The sequence below is a fragment of the Phyllostomus hastatus genome, unplaced genomic scaffold (assembly GCF_019186645.2).
Source record: "Phyllostomus hastatus isolate PE091 unplaced genomic scaffold, TTU_PhHast_1.1 phas_contig_196, whole genome shotgun sequence".
In the NCBI taxonomy this organism is placed as follows: Eukaryota; Metazoa; Chordata; class Mammalia; order Chiroptera; family Phyllostomidae; genus Phyllostomus; species Phyllostomus hastatus.
In genome coordinates, this window is record NW_025333709.1 from 13,130,815 (window position 1) to 13,155,320 (window position 24,506).

General features: G+C 39.3%; 1 protein-coding gene across 3 annotated transcripts in view; it reads right to left on the bottom strand.

The window, feature by feature from the left end:
* Positions 1-855: 855 nt before the first annotated feature.
* The window catches only part of PPARGC1A (PPARG coactivator 1 alpha), a 631,109-nt gene continuing 607,458 nt past the window's right edge, over positions 856-24,506 (bottom strand). For all 3 annotated transcript variants that reach the window (XM_045834042.1, XM_045834041.1, XM_045834040.1), the window contains 6 exons: positions 21,601-22,516; positions 20,891-20,995; positions 20,619-20,739; positions 11,292-11,413; positions 10,810-10,961; positions 856-4,754 (listed from right to left, as the gene is read on the bottom strand). In XM_045834042.1, the coding sequence (XP_045689998.1) occupies positions 4,651-4,754; positions 10,810-10,961; positions 11,292-11,413; positions 20,619-20,739; positions 20,891-20,995; positions 21,601-22,516 (1,520 nt within the window). In that variant the 3' untranslated portion in view covers positions 856-4,650. The remainder of the gene's footprint in view (positions 4,755-10,809; positions 10,962-11,291; positions 11,414-20,618; positions 20,740-20,890; positions 20,996-21,600; positions 22,517-24,506) is intronic.

The following is a 24,506-nucleotide window of genomic DNA, read 5'->3' on the forward strand; positions in this document are numbered from 1 at the left end:
GGCGCGTGAGAGGCAACCACACATGGATGTTTCTCTTCCTCTCTTTCTCCCTCCCTTCCCCTCTCTCAAAAACAAAGAAATTAAATCTTTTAAAAGAACAGAACTAGAAACATGGGAAATGCTTCTTGTGTTGTTTTATAGATTTCAGTACACGCTGGTTAGCTCTATCACATTTCTAATAATTAAAAGCATGTTTTTTTCTGTAGCAGAGGGGGGCCATAGACTGGGATATATTTAGCCACTCTTTCCCAATACTATGCCTCTGTTGGGTCTTGCCATACAAGTTGCTGGGAGTGGAGATGACCATAGGGAGTCTGGGGATGCCAGAATGTTACCAGTGCATTCTTTGTCATCTCTGTCATTAGGACCACCAACCACCTACATGGCACAGGGGACATCCTGACAGCATGCTGTGTCAGCAGCCATCGGCATGTCCTGTATCTAATCTGAGGATGACTTACATTTTATAGGGACTACCTTCTATTACAAGTCTTCAAACAGTATTCATTCCATCTACACTAGAACGGTTTCCCAAGCCGAATGTTTAGTGGGTTAGTCACAATCGGTGATGGCCTGTGCTTAAAAAGTTTCCACAGGTACACAGGAAAACAGAGCTTGTCCATGGGATAAAGTCACTACAAAAATCACCACTTCTTCCTTGGCCATTCTCAAAGAAACAACGTAAAGCATAGAAGGCACGTGTTACCCTGAAGCTGAAATACACCCACGAATATGGAAAAGCAGGGAAAAAGGGAGGGGGATCCAGGGGTAAAGAGAATAACAATGAGCGAACAATGCGTACTAACCTGAGAACCATGCCAGGAGTTTGGTTACGATAAATAAGAAAAGCAGAAGTAGATTTGAAACATTCGTTTCCCTTTATTAGCTCAGTGAGGCTGATGTGTACTGCACATTTTAAAAAAAATCACAGGAATTTTCATACAATGGATAAAACCACAACAATACATGTAGAATTGGCAGGTGGGGGTGGGGTGGGGGAAGCCCGGTCAGGGCTCAACTAATCGCTCACTTTCCCTCTTCAGCATAGTTCAACCAACAGTATTACACTTTCACCTACAAATCTTAAAGTAGCTCCATCAAATCAGCAGTTCACATTATTGAAAATGTCTGTCACATAGGTACAAATTTAGAATCATCACATTATATTACATGGCTATTCTAGGTCATCTATAGATCAGGTCTTAGACTACAGTGATTGAAGTTCTCGTTACAGCCATCAAAAAAGGACACATAATCATTACCTACTGGAAGCTCACATCTAAAGGCATGAAAAGGTTTCCTTTTTTTCCACTGACCCAACCGTCATACCCCGGTAGTACAGAGCTCCCTCTCCGCCGCCTCGAACGGTGACAGCCCGGCCGTTGCTCTCTCGGAGTCGTTTAGCAAAAATTGATTTTGTTGCACTGGAAGAATTATTCTGCTACATTTCTTTAAAAAAAAAACAAACCCACATTTCTAAAGCACCAGTTCGGTTACCAAAATTGTAGATGTGGTACTTACCACAGCAGGAAGGCAATGGCCCACGGTCATCTAAAAACCCGAGAGATCTATGCTGAAATTTGCTTCCCGTCCTGATGGGGTGCGTGTGTGCATGTGAAATATTCTCTCCCAAAATTTTAAAAAATAAAACTAAAAGGAATACAGTTTACATTTTGATGGGCTACCCACAGTGTCTGCATAAGATATAAAAGCTCTATTCAGATGGTTTAGTGATTCTCTCTTTGCACTAATTTTAGATGCAATTTGAAGTCCATGGGGGGAAAAAAAACGATCTTTATGGTAACAATATTTGTCAGGCCAGAGGGGGAATAAATTAATTCTCAACATGAAATCTGTAGTGCTGTCTTTCGATAAGTAAGAAAAGAAACCAAGTATTTTTACTCATGTCAACAATCCAGGGCAAAAAGGAGAAGATATTCAAAATTGGATCACAAAAATTTAAAGGCAAAATAGAGAACACATCTGGTCCTTGAACACATAATATGATTTACTAAATATTGATTTCTTAAAAATAATTTATTGCTCTTAATAGTCTTTTTATCATTATTATTCTACAACAGAAGATACTCAAAATTCAGAAAGAAAGACTGTAAACTTTAGTTTGGCGTTCACACAGAGTTAAAATACCTGCATTTAACCTACAGAACAACAAGAATTAGGCGGATTAAAGATGTGTTACTCTTGTAACGCAGAACCTGTGAACAAGTTTGTTTCATAGTATTTTTATTGCTTTCTATCTACTTAGAAAGAAGAAGCCCAGAAATCAAGCAAGCATCTGACAGGACAGACAGTGGATTCACTCAGAACACAATATGCTGGTGATAAATGAATGCAGCTTCAAAACCAGCTGCATCGGCCTGGGGGGTGAGATCCATTGTGTGAGATCGTGTTGGGCGAGAGAAGGGAAAAGAACGATTACAAAGGAGGACTATCATGTCTTCCAGAAAAGTCACGTCAGCCAAACCGTGATCGGGTCTCAATTTAGAAACGTGAATACACACTCCGAACGTTTTTCCATTCCGGGGGCTCCACACTCAGATGAAATCCTGATGCTCAAAATGGAGGTTTTTCGGAAGTTTTTTTATTGAATTTAGCAGAAGCAATGTCATCAAGAACAAGATCATGGTCACGCCAGAGGCCATGCTAGTGCAAGCAGAAACATTGCTTCTGCGAAAGCTGAGTTACCCAAATGAAACACGGAGACTCCACCCTGACAACTGCCATGCACCCTAGGTAGAAAATTTCCACTGGCTTTATTATTGTTGTCATCTCATAATTTATAATAAATAGGCTATCTGCAACTGATAAATATGTCTCTTTAGTAAACAAAGGAATGAGATATCAGTATTTATACAGGATGCATAACTGTAAAAAATACAGATAAATACCGTCGTCATACTCTGCCAAGGGAAGGAGATACTGGCTCCAGAGATAGTCTTCAGACACACATTAATTATTGTAAAAATCATACTGTAATTATTACCTCAGCATTTTGTATCAAATTAAAATCACAAAAAAATTAAAACGAAACAGCAGTTTAAAAAGATTTTTGACCTCTAGTTTCAAAACTACTATTGATAGAGAAAATAAAAACATTTCTGAATGGTTACCCATTGAGACTTTACATAAAATCATGATATCGTCTAGAAAAATTTTAGATGAGAAAATTTCATTCCCCTAACAAATCCAGTGTATAAAACTTCAAAGGAAAACAAGCGACAAGAAAATGTGGAAAAATATCGCGGAAGTGGTTAATACCTTTAGGGGCTCGGATATTTCTCGACAAGATGCTTAGATCGAAGCTCACCTAAGAAGGGATGGATGCGCGTAAAGCATCATTTTGTTGCTGCACTCAACGGACACACACACTTTTTTTTTGTACAATCAAATATATATAAGCAGTAAGTTCAGCTTCTAAATAGGTTAGTGTACAATAATTGTTTTACCTCATAATTACATTTGAATATTCTTGATTAAGAAAAATTTAGCAGTTTTGAAAAGAAGGCTGCATTTACAGTGCATAGCTGTAACAAAAAAAGAACATTCTTTTATAGTATGTACACAAAATAAAAATACTCCATTTAACATCTGTAAATACTTAACTACATCGGAGAATGTAGCAATTACACTATCTGAACACATCCCAGAGAGTTCTACCCAACTCTCATTCGTAACGTAACACCGTGCTCGCTCCTCAGAAAGAACCATTGACCAAGCCGCACGCTTGATCATGGACAAGGCTTTTGAAATTTGCAGTGGAGGGTCAACATTTTGGACATTTACATGGGTGTCAGGATAAAGGACGAACGACAGCAACTTCAAAATGTTAGGAAAGTATAGCATTCCGGTGCCCGCAGTATCCTCTCCCACCCCGATTCCACAGCAAAAGGAAAAAAAGAAAAAAGAGAGAGAGAAAGAGAGAGAAAGGATATTAGTTCTACGGAACCTGTGGTTTCTTCGGGATTGTCATAGAATCATTACATTATGAGAGAACGCTCGCTTCAAGTTGATTTTGTACTTTCTTAAAAAAACAAGAGTACGGAGGCTGATGCCCGGACATCAGCGGCTGTCATTTTAGGACGGTTTGTGGTTGGTTGGTTGGTTGGTTGGTTAGTTTTCTTTCCTTTTGAATTTATTCATTTTTTTTCCTTTTGAATAGAATATGAACATTTTGAAGTCCTAGGTTTTACGTGTGTCTTCTTGGAACTGCTGCCATTTGAAGTGGTTTGCCCCGGCACACTCTGGTCAGGAGCCCCCAGTCCCCACCTGTACATACACACTTCCCCCAAACCAGGCACGCATGTGCGCGCACACACAAACACACATACATGCGCACATACACACCGTCACCGAGAGACTCCAGGGAAAGCAAAGCTGACACCCATGAATAAACATGTGCTTACTGGATATCCATTCTGTCTCTTGCCTCTTCAGCAGCTGTGTTCATGTAAACCATTGTTGTTGTTGTTGTTGTTGTTGTTGTTTTTGTATTGTTGTTTTGTTTTATTTTTGTACAGAGTGTAAAGTAGGAGAAATTCCTAAGTATGACTTGCAGTAGTCTGTTAGGGAAGGACGCGCTGTCCCGTGAGGTATTCACCGTCCCTCTGTCATCCTCAGCCAGGGCACCTGTTACCTGCGCAAGCTTCTCTGAGCCTCTTTCAGTAAACTATCAAAATCCAGAGAGTCATACTTGCTCTTGGTGGAAGCAGGGTCAAAGTCATCTGAGTTGGAATCTGAAAGAAACCCAAGCCTGGTTAGATGCACCCTTGCTGGTGGTGGTCATTAACTCAATCTTCTCATTCATGATGACCCAATTTCCAATTTACCAGCAACTCATTGAATCAACATACTTTCCAAAACATGCCCAACTTCTGTTGGCATATACAGATAGATAGATATAGATATAAATATACATATATGTGTATATGTATAGTAAGGAATGGTGAGCATTCACACCCTTGCTATTGATGCATTTCTGACTTAAACATACCCAGAAGGTAAGCAGAACAGACTTTAAAAATTTCTATTCAATAGCAACTTATCCAGTTGATATACTTTAAGAATAAGCGCTGGAACTAATTTTCCCATTCAACGGGACTGACTTCATTGAGCACAACATCCAGTTGAGTGGGAAAAAGAGAATCAGAACTTCGCCCACTCCCCACCCTGCTGTTCTCCTTTGAGGCAGGAGAGATATATGATCCAGGCATTTACTCCATACCCTCAGGCACCCCAGCAATAGTGGCACAACCTCCCCCAAGTTAGAAGGTTTAGGGAAATGCTTCATGTCCAGAGAGGGTAAATTCAGTCTCTTTACCAATTCACAGGAGACAGAAAACATGCAGGTGTGCATAAAGCCATGGTCTTTCTTGGATCCTTAAACCAGCCCAAGTCAGCTTTTGTGCAAAGTCTCCCATGTTACTTCAAAGAGCGAACCCTCAACAAAATCGATGTGTTTCAGCAATGCTGGATGTAAAGTAAAAACCTGTTAACTGTTTCTGATTTTCTCCATTGACATCTCTAAAAAAGTCAGATATACTTGCCAGTCTTGCAAGTGAGAAAGAATATCTTGGAAATATAACAGAAAACTTCTTACAAATACATTCGTTCTTTCAGAGCACTCGTTTTGGAGGGAAAAAAATGTTTTCTGGAAAACATTAACAATCCTACTAAAATAGGAACATTCCCATTTTCAGACGAAGTTCCAAAAATGAAATGCTCAAAATGACAGAAGAGTGTGAGACTAGATAATGTGGAGGCAGGACCATTGACCTCACTACAGTGTTCTGCTGAAAATGTTGCAATCCCTCAAACTCTGCAGCCCCAGGCTGACTTTTTTTAACCCCTTGCTTCAATCTACTTTACCCACCTTAGTTTTCAAAACAAAGAATTCAAGGCACTTTTTTTTCTCTTTCATTCTCACCATTCTTTGTCCTTACTGGATTTTTGTCAGGCAACATTTTCCAGGCAAGAACAACAACAAAGCAACAATGAACGTCAGGCCCAGACATAAAAGCAAGGACAAAAATGGCCAATCTTTCCTTACTAACATCTTAAATGGTTAATGCTTAAATTACAATGGTTCTCCACCCTTCTCTTCATAGCCTAATGAATAGTTTGTTTGTATCACTAGAAGCTCACTGGCAGCTGTTGTTCAAATCAAAATCTTTTTTGCAGAAACAAAAAAGAGGAAGGAGGAGGAGGAGAAAAAGAAAGTCTTGCTCATTGCCAGAGATAAGCCTAAAATCAGAGTTGCCCTGCGTTGTGGAGGAAGGGGACGGAGTCTCTTGATGTTGGGAGTCGGCATGACCTCGAGGTAGGCACAGACCCATCAGAAACACACGTGCATATGTTTTCTTGGAGGAAATTTTGAGAATGACTAAAATATTTTAACTTGGGATTATTTTGCATGTGACCCAAAATTTCAGTGTTTCTGTATTTTTATTAGCAAATACTAAAAATACTTTAGGCCCTGGCTGGCATAGCTCAGTGGATTGAGCGCAGGCTGCAAACCAAAGTATCACAGGTTTGATTCCCAGTCAGGGCACATGCCTGGGTTGCAGGCCACAGCCCCCAGCAACTGCACATTGATGTTTCTCTCTCTCTCTCTTTCTCCCTCCCTTCCCTCTCTAAAAATAAATAAAATCTTTAAAAAAAAATAAAATAAAAATACTTTAAAACAGTAGTTCTCAAGTTATTTTCACTGTGAAGTATGAACACTGGTATTTACATATATGTCCACTAATGAGCATACTATATGACACAGTAGGTACCCCAAAATCTTTTTTGGTTGCATGTACTTCTTCAAGCAATAACATCTATTTTGCCTCCTTTTTCTATACTAAAGGAAAGATACTGCAACTCAAGTAAAATATAATAAAAAGTTTGATAGGAATAATCTAAAAGCCACTTTAATTTCTTTTAAAAATAAATTGTTAAAAATGGCATTGTATAAATGGAAACAAATCACATTACAACTGTATTCCTGGCACACAGAAAACAGTTGGCACAAAGTAGATACTAAAATTAGTATTTGTTAAATGAATATATTCATTTTAACTACCAGCATATTACTAAAACTATGGTTGAAAATATTTGTGTTGGGCTCTGGGAGTGATTTACCAATAAATGGCAAGGTTTTATGAAAAGTTATGTATCTAGCCCTGGCCGGTGTGGCTCAATGGATTGAGTGCCAGCCTGCATACGAAAGGGTTGCCAGTTCGATTCCCAGTTGGGGCTTATGCCTGGGTTGTGAGCCAGGTCCCCAGTAGGCGGTGCGAGACAACCACACATTGATGTTTCTCTTCCTGTCTTTCTCCCCGCTTCCTCTGTCTCTAAAAACAAATAAATAAAATCTTTAAAAAATAAAAGTTATGTATATATTCAAGATGCTGATAATGTATTATATTTCTTTGAGTCAATGAAAACTTGTGATGGATATTATCTTTTTTCTTTTTTTTTACAGCTTGTTGTTGAAGTGTCAACAAATCCATTTTTATTTTTATTTTTTAAAGATTTTTTAAAAGATTTTATTTATTTATTTTTAGAGAGGGAAGGGAGGGAGAAAGAGAGAGAGAGAGAGAAACATCAATGTGCGGTTGCTGGGGGCCGTGGCCTGCAACCCAGACATGTGCCCTGACTGGGAATCGAACCTGTGATACTTTGGTTTGCAGCCCGCGCTCAATCCACTGAGCTATGCCAGCCATTTTTCTTATATGTCTAAGTTCTATACCATAATTAATTTGGATTAAAATTATTTTATTATTTGTACTAGCCCATCTTTTTGTGGTCAGATAGTTCTAATTTAATTTTTATCCTTCCTCTTTAACATTTTTCACTGAGATCTCGCTGAATGATCTATTTTTTTATAAGACAGTAAATAGAAAGACACACAGATTACAGATTCATAGAAACCAGATTTAAATCCTGGTATCACCATAGTAACCTTGATTGTCTCTTTAAATTCTGAGTCTCTCAAAACTGGCTCATAAATCATAATTAGAATCATTATGTTTTGCACTAATAATGTTGTAGTGGCCAAAAGTGTCCTCAATGGTATGGAAATAGGATGTGCCAGCTAGCTTAATCCGGGGGGGACAAAAAAAACACAACAGAAAAAAATTGGTGATTCTATCTAAGCTGATTGGTCACTTTACTCTTGGTGAAATGTGTCTGTATCACACCATTTTCACGTTACACTGGATGCATGTGACAGCTCACAGTCCCTCTAATTGTCCAGTATCTGCTCATGTTCATCATCTTAAGTGGCCGTGCCCTGGTGCATTAAAGTTGAACTCCTCTGGAGACAAAGACAGGATGCACAGGAATGCTCTTCACTTCGAAAGCTGGACGCTGATGTTGACACTTCCATTTCAAAATAACTTGAAACCTCTAACTTCTCATTACCATCGTGTTTAATTATAATCATAGCTACTCTTTATTGAGCAACTGTTTTATGCCAGACACAGTTAACAGCTTCCCAAACATTAACTTAATCTTCCTGACAGCATCATGAGGTATTTCACTAATGAAGAAGTAGAAGCAGAGGGAGTTTAATTGTTTGCTTAAGGTCAGAAGCTAAGTCCAGTTTCAAACCCAGGTCGGCAGAGTTCCAAAAGTCTGCAGGCTCCTCGACTACACCACACTCGCGCTCAGATCGACCACGCTTCATGCAATTGTAGGGCTCGAGGGAACTGGAAAACACCAATGCTACGACAACGCACATCACACGCACTTTCCAGAAAATGCAGAGCTAGCTTAGCGATGGCAAAGTTTCACTGCTGCCGGCGAGGCGGCGAGATGACGAGAGGGGAAGCGTTTCTCTTAGAAATATTTCAGGGAGGCTCTGGTTCAATTTGGAAATAACATTCAATCCTCCCTCTCCCAGTGATGAATCGTGATCCGAAGGCCCCTCTAGGTAGCTTCTTTTAAACTCTAGATGTTTTGAGAGACTGGAAACACCCCGGCCTTCATCACTGAAGAAAATAAGTCAAATCAACTCAAGACTTCAATCTGTCTTGCCTGTTTTTATCAGCCAACGTTTGAACAAATAAATGACTTGCCACCATTTATATTTTCATCCCTGGACCTCTATCTCTCTAACAGTAAGCTAACTCTCCCCTGCTTCATCCTATCTATTTAGCTTTTGAAGTGAATTATAGCATATTCCCTCTGAACAATGCACACTACCTATATCAATTACTCTAGGGAGACATCGCTCTGGCGGAAGGGAGAGAAAAAATCCCTGTATTTGGTATTCATTTCTTTCTTTATACCAAGCCAAAGCAAGTGCAGACAGAAATATGCTAATTTTTACATAATAGAATAAAAAGTGTAGGGATAGATTTATATGTTAATTTTATGATTAGTAGTATAATTGATTTTAAATAATTATGTCATCCTCATGAGACATTTGCCACTTTCTTTCCTTCATCAAAAAATGTAAAGTCTTACACACATTAGATAGGAAATCACATCCCAAGGAACAAAATTAAAATTGGAAAGGAAATTAAGATGTCCATTGTGGTATTATTTATATTAAAAACTTAAAAATCGAATAAATGTTTAGCTATAATTAGAATGATTAAATATGACATTATTCACTGAACAAAATACTGTGTAGCCATTAAAATGTGCTGATAATTTATTTTTAAACCTGTGAATAAGTGGAAAGTGAACTTATATAATATTAATTCAGATAAGTAGAATTAGAGAGTATATTTGGATATAAGACCTTAACTATGAGAAATTAGACATTCTGAGACAAACTACTAGAATGCAATCATACACTGGGGGATTGTGGTCATCTCCAGGTGATAGGCTGATAGGTGGTTTCCTATTTTTCTAATATTTTTTAAAGATTTTTAAAAAAGATTTTATTTATTTTTTTAGAGAAGGAAGGGAGGGAGAAAGAGAGAGAGAAACATCAATGTGCGGTTGCTGAGGGCCGTGGCCTGCAACCCAGGCATGTGGCTATTTTTCTAATACTTTAAAAAATATTTTCTTTGTTTTTTACCCCTTGAGTCTGTACAACTTTTGGAACAGGAAAACAATTCAATACTTACATATGCTTCAGTGTTCTTATCTGTAAAATGGGGATATCAATAATGTCTATCTCCTACCATTGTCTTGGTAATCACATGAGGAATTGCTCACAAAGCCCCTGACACAGTGGTTAGCACATAGAACTACTCAAATAATAACCGATTTTTCTTCTTCATTTTAAAGAAAGTGTAGTGTGATTTAGCATATAAAATTGTATTTTCTCCTCTTAAGGTGTAATTTGTAGAAAACATTACCATATCTAAGGCTTTGTGATATACTAGGGGAAAAGAACACAACTTTTGCATATTCTGTTCCATAAAACAGTAATGGCAATGCTGGGCAATAGGATTCGAGGTTGGAAACAGAAGGCAACAGCAGATGACAGAAATATACAGACACACACAATATAAACACGTGCGGGCGCACAGTACACCCCACACATGCACCCAGTACAGACACACGCGAAACACGATGTACCACACACACACCTATAAACAGTGCAGAATTTTAGTATCAGGGAAGAGACTAGAAAAAATTTATTCCCGCCTTTTGCTGCCCAAACCCACACCTCTTACTTCAGAAACTGTCTCGTGCATTAAAAATTAAATAATAATATAAATTTTGTATTCAAATATTCCCTCGAATAAAATAATGGTTCAACCCAATGTGCCTACAGTTTGCATTTACTTCCATTTTGAGCTCTGCATTATGGATTCCTCCTTCCACGTACAATAAAATCCATACCTAGGTCTGCATAGTTAGACTTGAAAAATTGCTTGCGTCCACAAAAGTACAGCTCGAAGTCAGTTTCATTCGACCTGCGCAAAGTGTATCCATTTTCAAGAGCAGCAAAAGCATCACAGGTGTAACGGTAGGTAATGAAACCATAGCTGTCTCTGCAATGGACAAAGAGAAGTTCAAAGCTAGCGAGGAGGCATTAGCATATACGACTAAGAACCCTTTCTACTTCAGGAGACTTCGCTGGTGCCAACGTCTGAACCACTGTATCCATTTATCAGTGTGATTGTCCTGTCAAGCAGCTAAATACTTATTTCTGGGACAGAAAATCTCAACTAGAAAGATTAATAAATAGGGATGAAAGAAAATAAATAAGGTTCTGAACTCAACATGTCATCTGTCAAAGCATCCCCATCCTAGTAATCTTATGGCCATAATTTTTTACATATGTCAGCTTCTAAACAAGAAATAATCTTGAAGATTCTCACCCATCATCCCGCAGATTTACTGTGCACTCCTCAATTTCACCAAAAACTTCAAAGCGGTCCCTCAGTTCTGTCCGTGTTGTGTCAGGTCTGATTTTGCCAACATAAATCACACGGCGTTCTTCCTGGGGGTGGGGGGAGTCAAGAGAGACTTGCTCGTTCAGGAGATAGGAGAGAAGTTGAACCTCTAGAAACATTCATAAAGGTACAGTCATGCATAAGAAGAACCCACAAAGTGTGCCAGTTAAAGCAAAACATAGAGTAAAACTGAATGAAAGGCTACACTTGAATCGAGTTTTAATTTTCATTTCATCGATATCACTTGCCGCCCTTACATGCTCTCTCTGTTCGGCACCTCGTTGTTCATGGCTACATTTTTTGCCATCTCTGTATTTCAGTCACATGAGCTTTTACATGTTAGAAAAGAAATGTGTGTGATGTGGTCATCTTATCATGGAATAACTGACCAAAAATACCTATTAAATACTTTATGATTAATCCTCAAAATTGGTAAGAGACTGACCTGGCTTGAAAAACTGTTTAATTTCTCATTAACTCAAAATTCTAATAAGAAGATGTATAATTTCTCCAGTTTTATTAAGAAATAATGGACATAAATCACTGTACAAGTTTAAGGTATGTGGCATGGCGATTTGAGGCATAACTTTTGACATAGCTAGCTCAAAAGAGAGATTCTTGAACTCTAGTGTAAGTAAATATTACCTGAGATGCTTATTAAAAGTGCAAGTTATTAGGATTTATGTCAGATGTACTAAAAATATTTGGAAGGTAAGGTTCAACGATCTTCATTTTTAACAAGCACATCCAAGTGATTGTGATGCAGGTGATCCAAAGACAAATAATTTGAAAAAATACAGTCTTAAAATATAGACTATTTTAAGCCCTGCGTCTCCAAAGGCTAAGAGCTATAAAAAGCATTATAAACTTCACTTTGTCAATGAACCTTATTTTAGAAACAGACTGGAAGGGTGTGGCCTCATTTTCACCAGTGGCATCAATATCATCATCATCAGCAATTTACAACCTTCAAAATACAAGAAGAATATTCTGTAGCCTGAGGATGTATTTCTGAAAAAATATATAGAAGAAGCAATCCTATAAATCTTGTTCTAAAAAGACAGGACAAAGGTGATGATGTCTCTCAACAGGGAGAAAAGGTGAGAATGGAAGGAGTTAATAGAAAGAAAGTGCTTACCAACTAGGCTACACGTCTATCAAGGATGAACAAGAATGGAACGGACTTCAGGATGCTGATGTTTAAGTTAGATGGAAGCAAAGACCAGGAAGCACAGGACTAAGGTATAAATTTCGCTTGCCTAAGAGTTTTCTCTGGATGTACCAAGAGTATCCTGTCTTGGATGATGTGAAAAGTAATTTGGGCCTGAGGCAAAGAGATGTGTTATTTACTGAACATCTTTCCTTTTCATGTGCCCAGTGTTCGGCAAAGTGCTTGGCAAGGACTGGGCACTCAGTAAGCACTTGTGAAATATAACTGAACAATTCACAGACTCTACAACAGATATTATCCTAGGTGATCTAATCATTCACGTCTCATCTCTTTTACCTTTATGCAACCTTCCTCTTCCTATTTTCATCAGGGAAGTTCCTCTGAGCTTCAGACTCAGATAACCATCTATTTGACATCTGAGGTTAGTTGTTCCCTCGGCATCTCAAACTAGCCCAGCACTCCCCAAACAAAACTCCCCAGTTCCGCCCTCTCCCCAGAGGGTGTTTCTCCAGTGTGCTCGTATCCTTGAAATTAACATCATCTAGCCAGTTATTCAGGGCAAAAACCCGAGTGCCTTCCCTCACATCTCATCACCCAACACGCCTTGTTGATTTGTGCCTCCTAAATCACTCTCTAGTCCAGCTCCTTTATTCTGTCTCCCCTAAACCAACCTGCCAGCATCTCCTTCCAGACTAGTATAACTTGGGCTCTGTGTCTGTGCTCCTCCTCCTCCACTCTATTCTTTCTCTCAGGCACGAGTAGTCTTTGTTAAGGGAACAGGTATCTGACCAACACATTCTGATGGATTCTCCTAACTTGTAAGGCAAGCCTTAAATCACTAACAGGACCTACTGGGCCTGTCATGGTCTGGACCTGTCATCATCATGGGCTTTATCGCCACACATCGCATTCTTTCTGTTACTCTGTTTTCCAGCCACGTTGAGCTCCTATCAGTCCTTAGTGTATACAGTGTTCCTTCCTTTCCCAGCGCCTGTGAGCAAGCTGTTCCCCTGCTACTTGGAACATCCTTTCTACACTACCTCTCCCTCCCCTCCACCAACATACACAGACTGCCTAGAATTACATTAAATTCAACAATCATTTCCTTTCAGAGACTTGAAATGAGGTCACGATTCCTATTAGTTGCTCTTAAAGAATACTCTATTTATCCTTTGTAGTTCTATGCCCAATTGTAATTAAATAATTAATAGTTCATTTATTGTTTAATGTTCATCTCCCCCCTACAATGAAGGTTTCATGAAAGCAGAGACCATATCTGTGCTATTGACTACCATGTTCTACGGATACCTGAAAGATAAAGTCTCAATAAATATTTGTTGAAAAATCAATCAATCAATTAATCAATTAATTATTTTTAACACTTACTCCATACCACTCATTACATCAAAGATGCCCAAGTGCATCCTAAGATAAGGAGAAAGAAAGCCAGGTTTAGTGGTCTATCATAGGAAAAAACTTGCCTAGGTAGCTGAGCTTAACAGACTTAACAAAGGTTTTCATGATTTGTTTTTACAGGTTTAAGTGCAAGAATTGTGAAATAGCTATGAGTTTGCAGGACTCTCACTTTTAAAAATCACCTTTGAGAACCAGAGGTAGGGCTTCACTGCAACTGTTGGTAAAACACAATCCCCATGATATCAGCTACTGAGCCTAAATAACTGCCCAGATGATGTACAGCAAACAGAGCAGGCTGCCTGATTCACTTCCATGTAGATTGTATGTCTCCATTGAAGGCTGTAATTGTGTTGCTCCGGAGCACCCAGCACATTCAGGAGGTCAATAAATATAAATGGATGGTGAGGCTCATCCTGGGACAGTGCTATACACTTGGGCAGCGGAATCATAACATCACATTCCATTCTATTTATGCAGCCGACTCAAGTCAAACAGCCAAATGTGATGGAACCGCTATCTAAACTTCCTGGTGCCTGCTTGCATGGATGTTATGGATTTTCTTTTTTTAATGAGCCTTTTTAGAAAGGTTACTACTAGATAGAGGGAAAGGAGGGGGCAATGCAGAAGAGAGAGAAAGAAATTGAACCATCACAAGGAAATTGTTCAACTACCATTACGGGAACACACATAGCCTATGTATTCAAGTAACTTCGAAGTTAAAGCTAAAATCTACCATATGTACGTCCATATGCAGACATATTGGGACAGTCTCTGAATTGCTTCTTTATACGAAGCTGAACGCAACAATGATCCCACAAAGGAGATAAACCAGAGGACCTTTTATATCAGATACTGATACATTCTGCAGTAAAAAAGAAGACACAGCCTAGATGCGAGGAACAGAAATCCAAAGGGGTGTGCACAGTCACCTAAACCACTTATTTGTCTATCATCTCCTTTCATAAAACACAGGACTGGGGCCACGTCTTGGTACCTTACAAAGACTAGAGATTGAAGACATGTTAAAATTATCATTTGAGAAAATGATTAGAGTGCTCAGTTTTCCCGGTGCTAAAACGGAAGCTAAAAGGCAGCTGAAGGTCTAAAAAAGCAAAGACAAAAAATCTTTCCAAGATTGGCCAAAATGTCTAACAGAGAACCGATTATTTTTAACATGTTGCAGTTTTATTAAACAGATGAATAGATTCCATATCTTTAAAAAACCTTAACATTTGCAGCCAATTTTTCAAGACATTAATTTCTAAACAGGAGATGAAAGGAAAAGAAATCAAAATGCTTAATAACATTTCCAACTTCTTAAAGGCTTGAGGAACTCTAAACCTTTGGCAAAAGCTTTTGAAAAATTATTTTCAGACCAGTTTTCACTATTGAGGAAGATGGAGCATTTATCAAATATCTTTTAGCTTCAAGTTTCACAAAAGCTAGTTTGCTGACGGGGTAGATAATAAAATTGGAGATTTATGTTGCATTAACAGGTATGGTAAATCCTCATTATATCAAAACACAGGGGATAAATAAAGAAAAAAAAACCTGACTGAATTAACTGACTTCGCATTATCAAAATATTTATCAGAAAGTGTATAGAATCTCCCAAGTTAGCTGAAGAAAATGCCATGTTTCTCATCAAATAATAATCCTGGTGAAAGGGGTTTGATGAAGAAAAAAACAAAATTAATAAGGAAATTATCATTTATTGTCTAAAATATATCAAGTACTATGGTTAATATTTTTATGTGTTATCTCGCCAAAATGCTCTGCAATGCTGGGTAACAACAAGGAATAGCCTAACAGAATTTGGATTCTTAAAACTTTTAGTCAACGTTCCCAAAGTAGAATAATTTTTAAAAGCCTACTCCTATGGCTAAGGAAACTGCATGTCAACTTTGGCAATGAAAGATTTGTGCACAATGTCAGGTTAGCTACAGCCTGCCTTCTTCAGAAATTCCAGGTATACTACAAATACTATAGATGAGATAAATGAATAATCCCATGCAGTGTCCAGAGTGAATGGCCTAGTTAGGTCCTCTATCAAAAGAATAAACTGGAGGTGGGGGTCCATAAAAACATGTGAATGGGCAAAAAGAAATGCAGAAATGCTGACAAAATCCAAAAACAAAAGGATATTTTTCTTTTGCCTTTAATATTGATTACACTCATTTAATCCAGTAGTCATTCAATAAGTTCCTACTACTGGGGGGTCACTCTTAGGGAGGAACCCAAACTACGGCATTCAATTTGCCAGAGTTACCCCATCCCAGTAACACTCAGACATGTTCCTCCTTAGTGTCAGAGGCTGGATAAACGTGAATAAATCCAGGTCAGTCTACTTAACAGGCAATATGCAAGTAGGAGCTAAGATGCAGGTAAACCCAATGATAAGTCAGAAAACATCAGAACTATAGACTGAGGGTATATGTAACTACTTCTGATAAAACTGCCAGTTGCTAAACAGTGAGCTCAGAGCTCATCCTAAGATATATTCACTCCCACGAAATAGCTCTTTAAAAGGGCTTGAATAGAAAACTACTTAATTTTTTTCCAAAAAGAATAACTATGAGAAATTACACAATTTTTTGTTCATTCGGAAGAAGCCGATCATTATCAGTGATGACGCACTGTTCCTGGCTCCCAGGATGAATACTAACCAATGGGGGTGGGGGGCGGAGAGAAACGAAATGCCACCACCATTGCCCCAGCACATCTGGTTTTGGTTTTGAGCACTGAGCCATACCATAATATCTAGATTTTCCCTTTTAATTAATATCCCATTATCATGTTTCCTGGCAGGAAACTGTACAGATTGCAAATGGAGTTGGACTTAGAAGCTCACAAGAAATTAGAGCAGTGACAAGTTTAGATATTAAGTACTAAACCCTGGCTTGCACTGTTCCAACAGCACCTGAATTATTTCAAGCCTATGAAACCGAGAAAGGCAGAGGGTGAATTGGTTTTTGAGAAAGAGTTCGGATGGAAATTGGAGGAAAGTAGCAACTGAAACAATAGCAATATTCAACCACAATGAATGATTCTGGGTTAGTAATTACTAATCACTACTCTTCTCTGAACTCTCTTATTTGGTGCACTCAAGTTGATTTGGATAGGGGCTTTTAGAGGCATTAGCTATGAGAACTTTATAGACTTTCCAAGCCACATCCTTATGGAGCTCAACACAACAGCAATACAGACCACAAAATGATTTTCATTTTGTAAAATATTAATTATTATATAATTTTAATATTACTTTTATTTCCTTATGGAACCTCTGCTTTGTTGGTCTCCTAATTATATAACTGATCTGAACTAATGCAAAATCCAGCACTGCACCCCAAGCATTCCAAATACAATTTGCTACTTGTTCATTCCTCTAAGAGTGTCTCAGAAATCTGAATGGAAATCACCTACCCAACCAACCTGGGGAGTCTCTTCTAGTTCCTTTAGCTGTTTTGTGAATGACTTTCCAAGCTCATCTAGCCAAATGAATCAAAAATCATTGCATGTGTCCCTGTGCCCAAGTTCATAAAAATAAACTTTGCAAAATGCATTTTGGCATAAGAAAGCAGATCATTTTTGAGGAAGGAAATCAATCAGAAAATCTTCCTGTGGGTAAACTCATTAAATAGTTCCACTAAGCCTCCAAGACAGACTTCAAAATCTATATCACGACTTACAGGGCCCTTCAAAGATTGGGCTTTCATGAAGCCCTCCAGACTTATTTCTTGCAGCTCCACACCTCAGTATTCCAGTTAAATGACTAGCCGTTTCCCAGTCTACCTTGCTTCTCTTCCCCCAGAGACTTATTATGAGCTATCGCTTCTGCCTAGAACAGCAACGTCCAAGAAAAATATAATTCGGTTTATGTAATTTAAAAAAGTGTAGGAGCTCCATTTTAAAAGTAAGAAAGAGCCAGAAAATTAATTCTAATGATATATTTATTTAGCTCCATACATCTAAAATATTGTTTCAACCTGTCATTGATCTAAAATAAATTAAAGTATTGTACCCTCTTTTTTTGCACGGTCTTCAAAATCCAATCACACTTGCAGCGCATCTGAATTTGGAACTAGCTGAATTAGCCACTTGGCTAATGGCTACCATGTTGGACAGCAGAGGTTTAGGAAACCTTTGCCTTCCACCCCTCTTGGTGTCAGATCAATCTCACTCTCTTCGGGAATGGCTTCCCCCATTCCCAGATCTGAGTGCCCACCACAAAGCCTTAGATGTATCTTCTACAATAGCACTTAACACACCCCACTACCCATTTAGCTTTACCCCCCAATAGATGTGAAGCTCCCTGGCTATAGCAGACCGGGTCTCTTGCTAGGTACTTTTGTATCCCAAGCACCTAGCAAATGTTTGTCACATAAAGAGACATGAGTTTGCACTGATGTTAAGGAGAAATAGCATAGGATTGTTGAAGTGTGCACTGGTTTAACAATAAATTCCAAATCTCTATACTAAGTTCTTACTACTTATAGGTCACTGAGTTAGTAAACAACCTCTAGGTCATAGTTCTCTTTTTTTTTCAATCTGCTTTTCAAAAACAGAAGAACTCAATGTCAGAGTTCTCACAAATGCCTAGTTATTTTATAATAATTTAATATAAGCCAAGTTGACATTTGGACTATGTAAGCCATCTTTCAAAGAGAACTGATACAAGACTGTCCTAATCAAAACATTAACTAAGGAATGGTCAACATTTGAGACACAAGGAGAAGGCAGGGTGACATCAGCTTCCAAACAGATGAATGACTTCAAGGGCGTTTGGGGGTTAGGTTTCAGCTAGTGATCTATTTGGAACGAACCAAACTAGCAAAGAGGCACCTCCTCCCTGCCTTGACTCTAGTTAGGTATCTGACCCTAAATTATCTTTGGAAGGAATAAAATAAGCATGTCTTTATCTATATTTATTTACACAGCTTTGGTTGTAGTTATGTTTTATTTTTCCCAAATGAACAAATATATTAGGAAAGAATTAATCTCTCTCTTTAATGGCACACTTCTGGGGAGAAACATGGAAGATTTTATAAAATGTGAATTTGCAAACACTGAAATCACTATTTTTCCTACATGCTTATGCAACATGATTCTCTTTTGTAAAGATTAACTGTAATGTGCCATATTAAAAGTCTTTATAAACTACATGGCACTCTATAAATGTGAGTTATTATAATTATTGAATAGGCTATTAATTAAAATAGTAAAATTAGAAATATTGAATTTTTAATTTTCATTAGTCTTCTTAAGTGTTAACTAATGACACTCTGTCAGAGCTTAATATCACAGCTCATTTGAAAACTGAGAAAAAAATGAGGAAAAGTGTTATAATTTGCAAAAGGCCCAGGATTTAGTCTTAGGTGCATTCAAAGTTAAGTGAGTGACAACAAACACCCTAGACCTTTAGCCCAAGTATTCAATGACTTATCCCTTCTTTCTCCTTCGGCGCCTACAAGTAACAGACTTCTTGGGTAACCTTTTTCCTCCAGCCGATCACTGTTGGCCAGTGCTTGATTTTGACTTTATTAATCAGCTCTTTGCTGTAAGTTTTTCAAGACTTTGTTGATGGTAGTGGGTTTTCTTAAAGGAACCATATACATCTAACTTTTAAAATCCCTTTCCCTAAGTCTTAGTATGCTTATATTCAAGATATGTCAAAAGCTGATCTTCAGTGGCTGCAGTGAACAAAAGCAGTACCATTTCTAACCAATTAGCCATGGCTCCTTGGAGCACCCTGCTGGGAAACACCCAAGGCCTCTGTGGTGGCTCGGAGGCAGTGTGCCACAACCGATCAGGAATGTCGCCATGGACAAGCACTAGATGCCGACAACTGGAGTATCTCATATTTGCCTCCCAAGGTCTAGGTTGACAAGCATTGGGTGGGAGCCAGGTAAAGTCTACCCGTTAGCAAGCAGCCGCTGAAAAAGTACTGACGTACAAAGAAAAAAAATAGTTTTAATACCATCTGAATCTTTCCATCAAAGGGTCAGTACGGTCTATATGTCAAGTAAATGTAACACCCTGCTATAAGTGGTGCCAAAATACGTAATGGGTTATTGACAAGTAGTTCCTAAGAAATGTGATGCATCCGCAGCTGCCTGGTTAGGTGTTGACCCAGCATAAGGAAGAAATGATGACTTCCTTAGCAAATCTTCCTCTCCTGACTCCTTTAAATCTAACTTGGACCTAGTCTCTTCATGGGCAATTCAATCCTCACATCTGCCAAAAAGATGGAACAGTAATACCTGCTCATTTTCCACGCAAAGAAAAAAGCAGCTGAGAACAATAAGAAGAACTTAACCTTTGACCAGATGGAACTACTATCTGACTGAGTAACTCTCCATTCCTCCCATTTTTAAAAACAGCAATGAGCTTCAAGAGGAATGAGAACCATACTGATTTCACATTTAGTTTTCTAATAGTCCATGTGAAGAGGGATTGGGGACACAACTGATGTCTTAATGTCAAAAGGGTGAATATTGCATATTCTAACAAAGCCTTAGATTTAGTTTATTTTCTAATCTACGAGAGAGAGAGAGACAGAGACAGAGAGAGAGACAGAGAGAGAGAGAGAGAGAGAGAGGATAAAAGAAAAAGGAAACAAAAAAGAAACCCTCCTCTGAAATGAAAATGAGCTCCAAACTGCTTACAATTGCCTTCTGCCTCTGCCTCTCCCTCTGTTTGGCCCTTTCGGATTCCCGCTTCTCGTACTCTCTGCGGTATTCTTCCCTCTTCAGCCTTTCGTGCTGATATTCCTCGTAGCTGTCATACCTGAGAAACACAACTTCATCATTAAGTCAACCGCCTCCAATGACATGAGCAAAATACATAATAAACTGAGGAGGGGCGGGGTTTCAGATGACATCTTGTGGTGGGAAGGCCAGGATGCGAGGAGCCCAGGGAACATGACATGCATCGTTACCTGGGCCTACGGCTGTAGGGTGATCTTGAACGTGATCTTGAGCACAGGGGAGAATTTCGGTGTGCACGGTGTCTGCAGTGGCTTGACTCATAGTAGTAGCAAGATCTAGGGGAGAGGAGAAAAACAGAAAGGCATTTGCAACTGCTACCACTTAACCCCCGTGGACTGGCACAACTGAGCACCCCTGGAACACTGTATTACATAAACTGGCTTTTTCTTCCTGGAAACTAGTGAGATTTTCCCAGTGACAGTTTCTGATCATCTAGTCAGCTTAGAGGTCTGGGAGGGATGTGTTCTCTCCAGCGTCTCTTATTGATGTTAACGCCAAGCGCCAGTCTGGTACACTGTCAGCTTTATCTTGCATGGATCTCAACTATCCTGGCACAGGGCAGCTCTCCAGGTAATGGAAAAAGTTAGATGAGCAAGTTTCTTACAAATTGCTCTCTCTGTGATCTGACTGGCTCAAGGCACTCTGCTCAAGGCTGACAGATTTAAGAAAAGATGAGGAACGATGTGAGTGTGACAACAATCTCATTAGTTCCGTGGCACCCGGAATGCAGCTGTGAGGGGCTGGGCTGCCTGTGGGTTTGAATGATTTCAGTTTGTTTGGTCTTTCTTTATTTCTTTTCTTTTTTCTTTTCTTTCTTTCTTTGTTTCTTTTTACATCCTGGAAATGCCTTATGCTCTGGGTGGGTTGTAACAAGGTTTACCTTGAAGAGGATCTACTGCCTGGGGACCTTGATCTTGACCTGGAATATGGTGATCGGGAACACGACCTGTGTCGAGAAAAGGACCTTGAACGAGAGCGCATCCTTTGGGGTCTTTGAGAAAATAAGGATTTGGGTGGTGACACAGAATCTCTACACGGAGAGTTAAAAGAAGAGCAGGAAGGGGACACATCGAACAATGAGTAGGACTGCGTGCCGTCCCAAGGGTAGTTCAGTTTATCACTTTCATCTTCGCTGTCATCAAACAGGCCATCCATGGCTAATCCTGAATTGATAAACACAGGTAGTTTGGAGAATTGTTCGTTACTGAAATCACTGTCCCTCAGTTCACTGGTCTTGTCTGCTTCGTCGTCAAAAACAGCTCGACTGGGATGGCCGAAGTGCTTGTTCAGCTCGGCTCGGATTTCCTGGTCTTGGAGCTGTTTCCTGGCGCTACAGGGAGAGACCTGCTTGCTCACCTCTGCAGTCTCTCTCATGTAGCACTTGTCTGAATCCGTGGAGGAGCAAATCTGCCCCTGCCAACTGGAGGGAGCATCTTTATATTCTAGTTGTCTAGAGTCTTGGAGCTCCTGCGATAGATTAATGAGTATTTCCGTTTTGGAGTTGACTGACTGGCAATAGTCATGGTCACCAAACAGCCGTAGACTGGGCCGTTTGGCCTTCCTTTCCTCGTGTCCACTGGGGAGCACTGAGGTCTTGCTGAGCTGTGCGTACAGCTCAGACTGCTCAGGCCCTTTCTTGGTGGAGCTGTTGCCTTGGGTACCAGGACACTCGCTGTACCGGGGCTTCTTTGATGGCGGAGGTACCACAGTCTTGCAAGAGGACTTCAGCTTTGGAGAAGCCCTGAAAGGGTTGTCTTGGTTGGCTTTGTGAGGAGGAGTCGTGGGTGGAGTTAGGCCTACGGCAAAAAAAAAAAAAAAAGGAGATAGGAAAAGAAAGAGAGAAGAGACAACGCTCTTAAATGCCAGGATACATTTTTCTAATGTTTCCGAGATTTCAGACAATGGTTAAAACTGAGTGAAAAAGAAGGAAACTAAATGCATGACAACACCTGATAAAGTCACTCTCTGCCCCTAAGCCTCTGTCACCAAGAAAAGATCGATCAGCCATGCCAGGCAGCTGAGCGTGATATTTTGTATTTTGAACACCAATGCTAACAAACCTACCTCTGAGAAAACATTAACACGCCCCTCCTGGCCTCCACGACACCAGGCATCACCAAAGGTCAGATTTTCAAGGGCACCGTATCATCTGTGTTATGGAAAATGAATGCGGTGGGGCTCAGGGGCATCAGAAAATGACTTTGGTAGCTTTTGTCTACAAAGAATGCTGCTGAGAATGCAAGTGGTCCAGGGTTTTTTTGGTCCAGTCAAGAAAATCTACCTATGGAGCCAAAGAATTAGGCAACTTCAAAAAAAAAAAATAGATGGGATGATGGCAAATGTAGGGATGACATAGGAGCCGTTGATATGAGTTCAGCAAAACACAACGTTTGAATGCAGGGAACTAGACAACTCTACAACGTGATGGCTACGATTTTGTCGCCACAGTTCATTAACTTAGTAAACCGTGGCTAATGTAGGTATAATCCATTCTTGTAAGCATAACTAATACATTCTGTCTAAAATATGGTTCTGCGACAGAAACCAAAGTGAACAGTAACAGGGATTATTGCAGTGACGGGACCATTTCATTAGAGCACAACATTAGCGCAGGTTATGAGGCCGAAGGATTGAAAGGAATCCAAGCTTCTGCAATTAATTTCAATTAAAAAAAAAAAACAAAGGAAAAATGGGGAAAACCCATCCGTTGTTGCCTTCTGTGGATTTCTACAGAGGGGCAGAAAATGCCACCAGAAGTCACTGCGGGGCAACCTGTGAAGACGCCTCCGCGAAGTGTCAGCCCTGAGTAGGTGAGGCTCATCCCCTTGGGCCGAGGAAAGGTAACTGTGACACGGCTTCTGAGACTGAGGAGCTTTGAAGAAGGGAAGGCTGGAGTTCAAATGACTTTATGCTTACAAGTGAACATTTTAGTTTATAATACACTTTCTATTTAGGAGGATGGGTGAATGCTATTCAGCAAAAAAAGAACTTCAAGTCTGCTAACAAGCCTGGGGTTAGACTTAAGGCAACGGCACGTTTCAAGGGAAGGCAGAGAAATCCTACCTTGTTAGAAATATATATAAATATATATTTGTCAAGAGAAAACCAAGTAGGTCACAGAAAGGCACATGAAATTTTGGTATGAACAGGAAGATGCTGCTTCTCTCTCCTACTTTACAATAAAGAGATGGAAAAAATTGGTATTTTTCCCTAAAATGGAATATGTTATGCCGCTCTGGCCACTTTTATTATGCATAACTGATTTTCCCTTCATGAGGAAAGAAAAGAAAGAAAGATGCGCAGTGGTTTGCCTTTGCAAATCCATCCCAGAAAAGTTCGTAAAGACGGGAAATACAAACACGATGAGAAAAGAAACATTGAGTCTCAATAAAGCCTCTCTTTAGTAGCAGCCTATGGCACGCCTACCCTTCTTTGCTAATAGATAATAAGGAGGTGACATAGTATTGAATGAGTCATCTGTGTCACTGAGGCAGACTCTCCTTTTGTCCCTCTTTCGTGGACAAATATGTCTTTTACTCCACGTGTGGTCAATATCTTCTTCTCTCTCTTCTTTCTTTTCTTTTTCTTGTTTTATTACCTTCTGCACTGCCAATATATACATATTGATTTCTACCACTATCTTCTATTACCATTTCAACAAATTCAAACTAATGCCCAGCAAAGAAATGACAAGTTCTCAAAGATTTCTCATAGGAAGTAAAGATGTTCAAAGACATGATGAGGAATAATCTCTTTGCCAAGTGGGTAATCGTCAAATATTCCCAA